Source organism: Electrophorus electricus, chromosome 13 (assembly GCF_013358815.1).
Source record: "Electrophorus electricus isolate fEleEle1 chromosome 13, fEleEle1.pri, whole genome shotgun sequence".
Lineage (NCBI taxonomy): Eukaryota > Metazoa > Chordata > Actinopteri > Gymnotiformes > Gymnotidae > Electrophorus > Electrophorus electricus.
Window position 1 is genome coordinate 3,631,599 of NC_049547.1, and position 12,658 is coordinate 3,644,256.

General features: G+C 47.2%; 1 protein-coding gene across 2 annotated transcripts; it reads right to left on the bottom strand.

Moving 5' to 3' along the window:
* Positions 1 to 42: 42 nt before the first annotated feature.
* Positions 43 to 12,554, bottom strand: cdan1 (codanin 1). 2 transcript variants are annotated; one of them, XM_027004848.2, is made up of 28 exons: positions 12,310 to 12,554; positions 10,897 to 11,579; positions 10,486 to 10,683; positions 10,204 to 10,394; positions 9,982 to 10,092; positions 9,823 to 9,901; positions 9,597 to 9,717; positions 9,383 to 9,492; positions 9,168 to 9,284; positions 8,968 to 9,043; positions 8,671 to 8,876; positions 8,394 to 8,526; positions 6,991 to 7,134; positions 6,687 to 6,853; positions 6,523 to 6,604; positions 6,298 to 6,387; positions 5,944 to 5,998; positions 5,695 to 5,828; positions 5,319 to 5,422; positions 5,027 to 5,176; positions 4,836 to 4,899; positions 4,674 to 4,752; positions 4,373 to 4,578; positions 1,905 to 2,012; positions 1,709 to 1,772; positions 1,449 to 1,609; positions 1,165 to 1,272; positions 43 to 1,050 (listed from the first exon to the last, which is right to left on the bottom strand). In XM_027004848.2, exons 1-28 carry the CDS (start codon positions 12,385 to 12,387, stop codon positions 958 to 960), a joined length of 3,912 nt encoding a protein of 1,303 aa, XP_026860649.2. In that variant the 5' UTR covers positions 12,388 to 12,554; the 3' UTR covers positions 43 to 957. The 2 variants fall into 2 exon arrangements, with proteins under 2 accessions (XP_026860649.2, XP_026860651.2); XM_027004850.2 differs by having other exon boundaries at positions 9,195 to 9,284; positions 12,310 to 12,553.
* Positions 12,555 to 12,658: the final 104 nt, after the last annotated feature.

Here is a 12,658-nt window from a genome sequence, read left to right on the forward strand (position 1 = left end):
CAGGCTGTTTTCAAAATTGCAGGCATTCTTTCAACACACAACTTGAGCCATGTACATAAATTTATTATATTCAATACGTTTGACATTAATGTTGCAGTTTAAAACCAGCCATTATAATTGTCCAACATGAACCAAGTCCTTTAAAAATGCATCCAAAAGCATTCAGAGCAACAAAAGCCCCCTCGAACATACACACAGAGATGCAGCTAACTAGCAGCGATTAGTAATTATTTTTGTGGTTAAAGCGCAATCACTAACAAAATAAATAAGTAGGGTGCAATGCTGCAAAGTAATGTCAGAAGAGGCCTTTTGCATCTACAGAGCTTTCTGATATTTGCAACAGTAAGAAATTCCAATCTATAAGCTATAAAACCTAGCGTGGAAACCCAGCAGGAGCAACGTCTGGATGTGTTGTATCCCTGCACTTCCACTTTAAGGTGGAGCTGATGGGGTCCAGAGGTGTTCAATACAAATGACAAACGCTTCCTTTTAAAACCTATTTTCAGAATCGTCAACTTTACTTCCTAATTTCGGTAAAGTTATTTCTAGGGAGGGCGCGGGGGATCTAAACGGGTATATAGATGGAACTTCAGAAGCAAAAGTTTTACTGCACTGAAGTAATAGCTAAGCCTCTATCCTATATAACCGAGCTGCTCAAAACCAGAGACGAAAGTACATTGTACTGTGAAACCACGTGTGAAGCACTGAGGTTATGCACCACATGGGAGGCTAGGGGCATTTAAGGCTTCACTCAGTGAGGGCATGTTAAACAATGTACCCTACTCACTTTTGACAGACAACTACTAAGTGCTTCTGGAGTTTCGCATACTCTCCACATCATAAATCGAGTGCTTAAAACCTTTTTAAAACACACAACAGCTTCAGTTGGTCTTGCTCCTTCGCTTTTCCGCATGCGAGTGTTTCACGTCTCGTAGTGTTGGTGGCGACCTCTGCTGGTCACTGTGAGACCTGCAGGATATCGCCACGTTGTACTGAAGGCACTGGTAAAGGAGACGCCAAAGAGAGCTTCTGAAACCTCTCAATGGATTCCTACAGTAAAACAGGGAGAAAAGAGATGGTTTCTCCGATATCCTGATGCAACCCTGAACATGGAGTAAACACAATGCTGGTTTGATTTACTGTATGTATGTATGAGACCATTACCACTGGCCAGGATAACTCTGACATCTTTGCCCACTGAGAGCCTATTTCTTCCTCTTTCAGAAGATGTTTCTCTATGAGCAATTTAACCAAGAGCAGGTAGTGACGCCTCTGAAAAGACAGATGAAGAAAGAGTTATTCAACCTGTTCTACATGACCAGTAACCGTATGTATAGGATGTATATTAGATGTAAATGTATCGGATGTAGAAATGTCCGAGCTTCTATAAATCCAGACCCACTGTCAGAGGGGTAAAGTGAGGTCAACTGTGGTCAGTTTGCGGTCACCTGCAATTCACTGGCATTGAGAATAGCAGTGATGGTAGCTTCACTCAGGAGGATGTGGAAAGGTATAGGGCCAGAAGGAGTATGAGCCCAGAGGAGGACAAACTCATCCAACAGAGACCTCACAATCTCTGCCGGTGACACTAAGGGAAGGTCTCCAGATACTGCACAAACACACAAACATGCTCAATATTACCCAGGACTACTTGCTTTCGCTCAGTTTATTACAGAGCTGCTCACAGCTCAGTTCCACAGGTGATCACCTAGTTTGCAGGCCAGCAGCACAGTACAGCGCAACAGCATCTGCTCAGCCACTGAAGACATGAACTGCAAACAGACCAACAGGAAGGAGTAAATGATGAAGTAAATGTTTTGTCTCAAACATCAGAGAGAAAGAAATAGACAGGGGGTGCACATGCATAGAAAGTGAGTGTGTGCGCGAGAGAGAAGTGACTGTACCTTTCTGCAGCTCAGTGTTTGTGCCACTTTATTTAGAATGGAACAGATGTGCTGAGCCGTGAAAACCTCCTCTTCAGACCTAGGCCCTGTCGCAATGCTCAGCACCTCCTGAAACACGGCAAACATCATTCCCTGGATAATTACGTGTCTGCCTATGTTCACGCCGTTTGTAAAGTGTGGAACCAGATACTGCAGAACACTGGACCTGTTGTATGCTATTGTTTCAAAAAAAAAAAAAGTTTAAAAAGACCAAAACAACTCCACAACTCTCCCACCACTGGGCCGATCTGACCACAATCTTGTACACCTTACTACTCTGTACAAACCCCTGGTTCAAAGACAGCCACCAATCACCAGGACAGTGAGGACGTGGTCACCTGAGGCCATGAAATCACTGCAGGGATGTTCTCTGTGAACATCACGATCAGGACATCAAAGGGCATAATATGCATCACATCAACTTCTGTGTGGACTCTGTTGTACCCCCAAAGACCATCCGATGCTTTCCCAGGAACAAGCCATGGGTTATGAGCAACTTAAAATCTCCCCTGAATCAGAAGAAAAAAGCCTTCTGGACAGGGAACAGGGATGATATGAGGAGGTTTGCAAACGTAGCTCGAAGCAGGGATTAAGGAGGTTCACACCTCACCTGCAGTGAACAATCCTCTCCACCCACCCACTCAGGACGAGTCCAACAGCACCACACCTGCATTCACTGCCGAACAGGTGAAAAGCTGAAGAAACTCAAAACAGGAGAAAGCTGCAGGACCGGATGGCATCCAGCAGCTGTGCAGAATTCTTTAGAACATTTTTAACCTGAGCTGCAGCCAAGAAAAATAGTCCCAGTCAGTTGGAAAATATGTTGTGTGCTTCCTGTCCCCAAGAAGAAGCAAACAGTTGCGCTAAATGACTGTCAGCCTGTTGCTCTGCAGTCTGCGTATGAGGAGGACACTGGAGTGGACGACACGTTCATCTACCTGCTAGACAAAGTGTACTCCCATCTGGACACAACAGGCAGTACTGTGAGGATCATGTTTTTTGATTTCTCCAGTGCATTCAACACCATGCAGCCAAGCATCAGCTGATGCAGATGGATGAATCCATCACCTCATGGATAACAGACTGGTCGTCCCCAGTTTGTCCCCAGGCTGCATGGTCATGCGGAGCACTGGAGCTTCTCAGGGGACTGTATTAGCACTGTTCCTGTTCAGTCTGCACACCTCAGACTCAGACTCCAACTCATGCCATCTGCAGAAATTCTCAGATGACACAGCCATCGTGGGGTGTACCAGGAAGACAGGAGGGTGAATACAAGAAACTGGTAATAGACTTTAGACTGGTGCAAACTGAACCAGCTGCAAATTAACATTTGGAGAATGTAGATGGTGGTCAACTTTAGGAAGTCCAAACCTCCTGTATCATCAGTCACCATTGACAGAATGAATGTTGAGGTGGTTGGTACCTAAAAGTACCTCGGTGTGCCCTTAGACAACAACTTAGACTGGAGTTCTAACACCTGAGCAGTGCTCAAGAAAGGTCAGAGTCACCTGAACTTTCCAAGGAGACTGAGGTCCTTTGGGTCTGTTGTTACAAGTGCCATTTTCTATGTTATGTGCTGGGGCCGCAGTATCAATAAACTGATAAGCAAGGCTGGCTCTGTTGTAGGAGTCACTTTGGAGGCAGTAGCAGAGCAACAGACCATTAAAGACAACATCGCATCCCCTGCATAGAATGGCTGAACAACAGAAAAGCACATTTAATGGCAGACTGATATAGCTGCACTGTGGCAAAGAATGTGCGAGATCTTTCCTCCCCACTGTGATAAGATTATATAACAAGTCTCCGTTCTGGTCTCCTGCTCTCTGCACTGTGCTGAGCTACACCTTCACTTTCAACTTTGCACTTTAGACTGAGTACTGTGATTGCAGCTGCTCTTAGAAATAATCTCCCGAGTCCACCATCCCATACGTGTATTAGTGGAACACCGGCTGATGCTGCTCATGTGAATACCTCATATGTATATAGACACATCTCGCTCCTGTAACTGCTGTTTCTATTCACTTTAGTGATTTTATTTCTAGGATGCTGCTCTAAAACAGCAATTCCTCTCTGGATCAATACTGTTATCTTCAGGCCAAAGCTCATTCATTTACTATGCTGAAATTTCCCATAAAGACATTGAAAACAAGTACTGCTCAAAACCTTTCAACAGTAGTTTAGTCATCATTCCTATTGTTAGCCATTCTTAATTACAGATAAACAAGAGTTTTACAGCAAAACCAATGGAATCGGGTTTAGTTTTGCATGGCACTTTGTTTAAAAGAATATTTGATAAAAATGCTCATTTAAATGTATATTTAAATATACTTTTGAGTACTGAAGCATTTCACTTATTCAAATATAACCCCTAGTACAGCAGCCCCATGAGGTGCATTAACTATTTATTTATTTGCATTTCCTGCCTGTACCTTTATCTCAATGATGACATCTGATGCCAGTGGAGCTTTGTGGGTGCAATCTGGGGGGCATGCGGACCCCGCATCCTGCCTTGATGAACTTCCCAGTGTCTGCCGACTGCTAGCTCTGTCCGAGTCTGCAGAGTCTGCGCTGGCAGGGCACGGCACACTCCTCGTGATCCGCTCAAAACTGCTTTTCCACTCTCTCTTTATCAGAGCTGGGAAGAAGCGCATTCACACAGAATTCATTCATGCAGTGTCAGCAAGGAATGTACTGGCAAAATTGCTCCAGCCAATCCAAGGGCTTGGTTACTTGTGATATTGGAGGAGAGCCAGTTGCAGGCTTTCTCTGTGGCCAAGCGTGTGGTGATGCTCTCGGCTGTTGTCAGGACCTGCAGCAGACATCAACTCTACTTATGAAGTCTTGGTTGATTGCTGCAACTAGTCAGAATGGGAACTGTAAAAGACTACTCACAGCATGTGAGGTCTCTTCAGGCAGAAGAACACTGACCGCTCTAGGAGCATTCTCACCGCAAAACCTGGAGCAGTGCGCGCGCATAAACACACACACACACACACTTCAAGACAAATATCTACAGAAAAATCAAACAGCTTGCCATCCGCACATATGTAATTGAGCAGTGTCGAGGTGACTGGGCTAATGACCTGGTGGCTCTCTCCAGAGCCTGCATGCCTGCGTCACAGAGCTGCGCACAGAGAGAGTCATTCAGCTTGGCCGCACAAGCGCCCTCGGAGGCCAAACCGTCCCGGAGAGCATTCTCTCCGCCACGTACCAGCTCAGATACCAGTGTGGCCCTGATGCACGCGCGCACACACACACACACACACACACACACACACACACGTATACACATTACACAGAGAGAAAGACGACAGCGAGCTCCAACATACACTCACGTACAAAATGGACAATATGAAAGTGCCAAGTAAGACTGACTTGATGTGTTTGACACAGTTGGAGCCGACTCTCTCTGCCACGAATTCCACAGTACGCCTAAGCGAAGGAGGCTGGTTATGAAAGAAAGCCTGCTCCAGATCCAGCTACACAAAAAGACAAAGGCTGCATTCAGATGGTATGATGCTTAAATCCCATCTGTCATTTTTTTCCTTAGCAAAACTGGATGAGTTTGTTTTTAGATGTTAAATGTGGATGCAAGAATGTTTTCCAAAATCAGAAACAGTCGTGTTCCACCCAAGCACTAAACCAGGATCCTGCTGCTCCACCGCACTCCAGCACCTTGTGTTTAGCACTCAGCTAAGCACCTGCCACCCCAGTATAAAGCACCTCAACACTGCGGGGCTGGTAGTATTACATGCAGTTTCTGCTGGGAGCGAGTGGTGGAGGGCCCCGGGAGCTCCGCAGATGTGGGCGTGATCTTGCGGATCAGGCCTCCTGCTTTGGATGCGCTCCCTGACACAAAGGCAGCCAACAGCTTGCGAAATTCTCCTAGCAAACCAAAGTTGAACAAGTTTGCAACAACAGTTAAATATATAAACAATATTTTCAGCCAGTACTGAACTGCTCATCAGATCCACAGTCAATACTGAACATCTCCTCTCACCTAAATACGGGCAGCAGGTATAGAGCAGTTGCTGGTCCAACAAGGGCAGATTGTCCTGAGAAACAAACACATGACATTTAAAATAAATGAATCAAATAATTTTTGTCTTTTGCAAGTTTCACATTACTAATATGGTTCTTCAACCAATGTAAAAAACAAGCATGCTAACAGTACAAAAACCTTTGTGAGGCTTCATTTAGTACCCAATACTTCCACTACTTCTACATATAATGGTGCTTCTCTCACACTCCTGTCACTGAACTTCACTGCATATTAAGACTTCGTTGAAAATATCAAGTAGACTTTATGGTAATGAAGGAACATGTGGTTAGTGAAACACAGGCATTTACTCACTAGTCCTTGACTGCTAGTATGACTCTCCAAATCCTCCAGTTCATCTCTTAGGTCCACGCTAAAGAAGAGGTCCTCAGGGAAGACTGGGATCTGAGAGTGAGAAGGAGCAAGGCAGAAGGAGAGAGTAAGAGAGAGTGTGACAGAGTTAGGGGATGGGAGGGAATGATTTAGTCCTGATGTGGAAAGCTGCTGTTCTTCAAGCCACATCAGTGCAGTGTGTTTGACCTGAAAAAGCCAGCCCAGCACTGCCATCAGAAGAAGATGATTCATGTAAAATTGCTCTCCCCCTTTACCCAGCCTCAGCTGCCTGGGACACACAAACGCACACGGTTAGGACATCTGCAAACGCAGGGTTCAGGATTCATTTTGAGTTTTGTGCTTTGATGAACCTGTAGAGCTGCAGCAGCAGGCACAGGGCCGTCCTGTAGCAGGGCAGAGATGGGCCGGTGTGGTCCAGCATGGAGAGGAACTCCACCAGCCAGGGAACAGTCAGCACAGTGCGCCTCCTGCGCACACAGCTCCTCAGCACCGCACAAACGTCCAACACTGGAGCACTCTGAAACACACGCCAAGTGTTCAACCTCCGCCCTTCCACGCATGCACCTTCTGGCAAACAGTCTCGCAAGATGAATGAACCTCATAAAACAAGTCAGTCAGTGAACAGGCTTTGTTCTTTCGTGATCTGGAGTGTACCTTGCTGCGGAGAGCGATGGCGGCCTCCTGGATCTCTTTGGATGGAGCCTCAGATGTCTGGTAAGGCATGAAGGAGATGAAGCCCAAGAACTTAGCAAGCAGTCGAGCCACGAGGAGTACCGAGGAGAATCGCTGCTTCTCATCCTGCAAAGAAAGAAAGGGGTGAAAATGGCAGTTGTTCCTATTCAATAACAGTAATATTATTATTAACAACAACAACAACAACAACAACAACTTCTATAAGATCAAAGCCATAAGCATGTATGCCCTGTCAGTCATCAGATACCTAGCAGGCACAACAAGATGATCAAGAGAAGAACTGGAAGCTGCCGACATCAAGACCAGAAAACTCCTCATAATGTATGGGGCATGCCATCCAAGATCCAACCTCCAAAGGCTGTACACCAGCCAGAAGGAGGATGGAAGCGGTCTACAAATTGTCAGATCCACTGATCAGCATGAAACGCTGAACATCCATGAATAAATCCAAGCAACGGCCCCTGAGGATGAGCTGATGGAGTGCCTCAAACAGATGGGGGACATGGTGACCATGGGAGCAAAGGAGGTGTCGTGGCAGGTTAAGCCCTTGTATGGAATGTACCACCGCCAGTCAGTGGAGGTGACTGGCAGACAAGACTACCAATGGCTGGAAAAGGCAGGAGTGAAGGACAGTACAAAGGCACTAATCATGGCAGCACGAGACTAGGCACTACGTCGACTGAAGCAGGGGTGTGTCACACTAGAGAAGACCCAAGATGCAGATGGTACGATGGAGCCTCCGAGACAATCTAGCCCCTAGTAGCAGGATGCAAAATGGTGGCAGGGATAGCACACACTGAGAGTGGCAACCAAGTGACAGGGATCATATACAGGAACACTCAAGTCCATATGGAAGTAACTACAGAGAGTGGAGGTGAACAAACAAGGCATTACACTCCAGATCTAGACAAAGATAAACAAGGAGTGGTGAAACCAACCAGACATCGTGGCAGTGGACAACATGCAGAAAACAGCGGTGGTGATAGAAGTGGCAGTCCCAAGTGATGGAAATATCCAAAAGAAGGGATATAAGTAACTGGAAAAATACCACGGACTGAAAGAACAAAGAGAAAATATGGAAAGGGAGCGCCAAGGTTGGAGCAGGTTGGAGCAGCTCCAACAGATCCCAGCAATGCCCAAACTAACCTCAGTTCAGAACGCCGTAATCCTAGGAACAGCACAAATATTGCACCGTACCCTGAAACTCCCAGGCTTCTGGTAGAAGGCCCAAATGTGAGAATAAAGATATGACCACCCACAGGGGTTTGAGGGCAAGACAAAGAAAAAGCCCTGTAAATCCACACATACATGTATACAGACACGTAGTTTCACTATTCAGCTTCAACAAGTCATGCGGTTCCAACCTGCTGGTCCATGTCCCCGCCTGCCTCCTCCGCGCCCACGGCTGAGGTGGCCTCTGTGCCCAGGATAGACACCTCATTCAGCTGCAGCAATTGCTGACACAAGCCGTCCTTCAGGTGCTGGTTCAACTGACAGCTGGGTCGGAGATAAGAACGTGACACTGTGTCATCAAACCAGAACTGAACTCTGAGCCTGAAAAGTAAATGCTGGATTCGGCGGAATCACACGCGCTTCTGGACAAAGGATGTGAACTAAATGCATGACTGCATGTAACCTCACCAGCTGGCTGTCTGCAGGAAGTCTTTAAAGAACTCCTGGGGTCCGGGGAAAGAGGGCGGCGGGCAGGGTCCGCTCGGGGCCTGTGGTTGGCTCAGACGCTCCTGCAGCCTCTGCAGGCGCCCCAGACCGTCGGCCCCCACCACGCCCAGCAGGTCCGCGTCCGGGGCATCTCCAGGAGAGCCCGGCGCCCTGGGGCCCTTGCACATCTAGAGCGAGCAGCACGGGGAGTGCATGTCGGCCTACGGCAGGACCAAAAAAGGAAGGGAGCAAGTGGGAGGGAAGGCCCTCGAGACTCACCTGCACCAGCTGCTTTTGGAAGAGCCTGGCAAAGTGACAGTGGTTTCCTGCCACAGTCAGCTGACTGACCATCGCCCTGCAGGATGTAAATTACACGAGACGGATGTAGCACGGGGCATAAGTAACGATTTCATACTGGAAATCATTTAAGAGATTTTTTTATTTTTTTTTTACAGCATACTTATGGTGGTCCTACTGACATGTTAGTAAACCCCAGCCACTCACACCTGACTCTGTGGCCCAGAGCCGCCTCAAACTCCCAGCCAGGCTCCTTATGACAGTCCTCCCACTCTCTCAGGAGCTCGTAAAATATATCTCTGTAACAGAATACAGGTACAGCATAGCACATGGTCAACATGCAGCACTATGTTTCGCCCCTTCACAGGATATTGTCTGAGTCTCTGGTGCACTCTACCTCTGCTTTTTAAAGATGTGGAAAGCCTTGTCACTGCTAAAGTTGGCACGGTTGTCAGTGGATGGCTGGAACGGCACTGAATGAATGAAGGTGTGGGCATCGGGGAGCACCTAGGAGACAAAGACCAAAGCACCATTCCTTATACTTTTAAACGCTTTAGGAAAAGGTCATTAGAACAAAAATAACAACGTTAAACCATTAACGAATCGCAAACCTTGGCTGTGCTGGTGTCCTGAGCTTGTACTAGGCGATCTCGCAGGGCTGGGGAGAAAGTGCCCACCCTCTCGTTCTCCACCAGGAGGCGCAGCGTGCATCGGTCCAGGTGCGAGAGCAGCCTGGCAGACATGGGGGGGGGGGGGGGGTAGAGAGACAGAGTCACTGGGCCAATCAGGACACAGAGAACAGGGGACTGGCAGTGAGGAAGGGATAGGCACACTCACGCAAACTGATTCTCCAAAACACGAACCGCAAAGTATACACAGCTGTGGACATCTCGCAGATATGCTTTCTCCAGAAGGTCTGTAAAAGGACACAGCCAAGAGAAGACTGTGAGCCAACTGTAAGTAATAAGTGGCAGATGTACGCCCTGGTACACCAACCTGTGTTTCCCCCACCCACAGTGGGACACTCTTCTGTGGGTGATGTGCTCCTTGTGGTGAGCAGCTGCAGCACAAAGAACAGCTCCAGGAACACACATGGCACCAGGTTCTCTATCATGCAAAATAAGCATAATCAAAATGACAAACCTGCAAAAAAACATCTGTTAAAACTCAAATCTATATCACCTTTTTGATCAACTGCACCACCTGGTGGCAGCTCACCTGAAATGCAAGCACAGTACACCTCAGCTAAAAGGTTAAGCTCTTGTGCATGGGTCACTTTGGAGGGGTCAGGGCAGGGTGCCTGGGCTTCAGGAGTGACCTTAGCCCCAGGGCTAACCGCTGGTTTGGTGGGGGTACAAACACCCACGGGAGGCTTCAATGGGGAGCTGCACTGCTGTGCAAGCTTAGACCTGAAAAACAGGACAGACGGCAGTAAGAGAGACAATCAATTGAGGTTCCGAGGAAAGGGAAGAGAAACGGCTATAAATGTCTTCCATATACCTTTCTTTCTTCAGCAGTTCCCTCTCCTGTTGCAGACAGAGGGAACTCCCAGCTGGACTCCCACCCAGGACCTCTGGGATAGAGGGAGGACTGCAGGGCTGGCTGAGAGGAGTGGAGGTGAAGCAGCTCTTAGGTTTAGAGTTGGGGCGCTCTGCGCTGACCGGTGTCGGGTTGATTCGACGAGACGGTTTAGTTGCACTGGGGGGGGGGAGATGATTGAACCAACACTGAAAAAAAAGCTTGCCATAAAGTTGTAATACAATACTTGTAATGTCTCAGTACTTGTACTTCACAAATATACCAAAACATACCTCAATCTCAAAATTGAAAAAAAAAAAAAGTGGGGAGTTTTTTTTTTTTTTAAAGAATATTTTCATTTTCAGAGAATGAATTAATTTTCAGATGACTCACAGAGGTGAAACATGGGATGCCCCGACTGGAGGGAAGTCCTCCAAGCTGTTGAAGTTCAGCTCTACTTGTGTGGGTGGTGACACTGGCTCACTAATCCTCCCTCCACCTCTGCCCTTTCTTCCTGCGCCATCCCACCGACCCCCCTCGTCCAAGTGCCCGCTACGAGCTCCGGCCTGCCGGCTTGCCGAGGTCGGCCCGTGGGGCCCGCTCCTCCGGCGGCCTCGATGCTGCTGCGTGGTGGGACTTGGCTGGCTCTCTGGGGGTGAAATCATAAAGTCAGCAAGACGGTGACGCTGGGTGAGACGCCGCTCTGAGGGCGTGTGCCTCGGGGCAGGGCTCCATCCGGAGGCGAACATCGGACTGATGCCGAGGTCCTGATTGCTGACCGTCGAGCTGTTCCGTTCGCTTGAGTTGTCTGGCCGGGGTGTGGAAGGATCTGATGAGAAAAGCTGGACTCGGCTAGCGCTGCGTGACCCGTGCCCCGCGGATGACCTGTTTGCCCGGCGCTCAGTAGAGGAGCCCTGGGCCCCTGAAGACCTGATGCTGCTGGGTGTCTTGGCAGGAGTGGTGGCGCCATGGGACAAAGTTCTGCTGCTCTGGTCCCTCAAGAAATTCAGAAGGAAAGGCACAAACTCTTGCTTCCTAACTTTTAGCAGCAGATCTTGATCATTGCCTGTGCATTCCTGTCATAACACAAAAGAAAACTGAGTTTGCACAAAACACATGCCATACTTTTTTGGATCCAGTGACTTTCAATCTTGGACAAGGGGCTCCACTGCTTTGCACAGTACTGTCTTATACGTGAGCACACGCAATTAAGGTACTCGGCTAGTTACAAAGCCCTTGTGTTGAGTCAGGTGAACTAGAGCAGGGAAAACTAAACTGTGCTGAGCTGTAGAGGTCCAGAGCTGGAATTGAACCCCACCCAAAAAATTCACATGGAATTACAGAATTATAACTATCTAGATTACAAAAGCGTAACAAGTCAAATTTACGACGTAAATAGAAAACGATAGTATAGCTATCTAGCTACGTTACCACTAAGTCAGCTAGCTAAGCTATGTTAAACAACTTTAAGCAGCGCCAAGAGCGCTAAGCTACAGCTAGCCTTACAGAAATATTCACGAATCCCCAAAACTGGTAGTTCAATTCAGGTACTGTTTTTGCTCCTCTAAAGGTCTGTCTCATAATATAATATTCATCTCATATATATATAACATATATAATATTTGCTATGTAGCTAGCTGCCTATCTACTCGCTAACCTAGATAACCTACTTGCTTGTAACATAATCTAACTAGCTTTATTTAAAAACTAGACAGCTTTCCCCCTGCTATGCGATGACAGTACCGCTTCATTATATTGCAAATAAGATAACAGATGTAGCTTGTATATACACTATGAAATCCTCACAGTTTGTCCTCTAAGCCACGCCAAGGCCCGGTATAACTCAACTTCTCTTTTAAGCAATGATTCCAAAAGAGCCGCCATTCTGCACTGCTCGACGTGACACTGGATACAAGAAGAACGTCAACAAAAAACACGTTCTTTCAAAATAAAAGTCGACGCTCCCTGCTCGGTTTAGTGCTTGGTTGCTGTACAACTGAAATAATAGAACAATATTTACACATCGATGAAGTTCAGACAGTTCAAGCTGATTTTACACTGCAGCAAATGCCTAAGAAATATAAGATAATAAATTAAATCTGCATGCATTGTAAGGTATTTCGCAACACTTGATATTCAATATCCACCATTGCAG

Bases quoted from the DNA above. Each gene is read 5' to 3' on its own strand.
- cdan1 (XM_027004848.2), bottom strand. From the start codon at position 12,387: ATGGCGGCTCTTTTGGAATCATTGCTTAAAAGAGAAGTTGAGTTATAC. The intron at 10,395-10,485 runs GTATATGGAAGA...CCTGTTTTTCAG, and splicing joins GAACTGCTGAAGAAAGAAAG to GTCTAAGCTTGCACAGCAGT. The intron at 9,902-9,981 runs GTTGGTGTACCA...GTCCTTTTACAG, and splicing joins TGTGGGTGGGGGAAACACAG to ACCTTCTGGAGAAAGCATAT.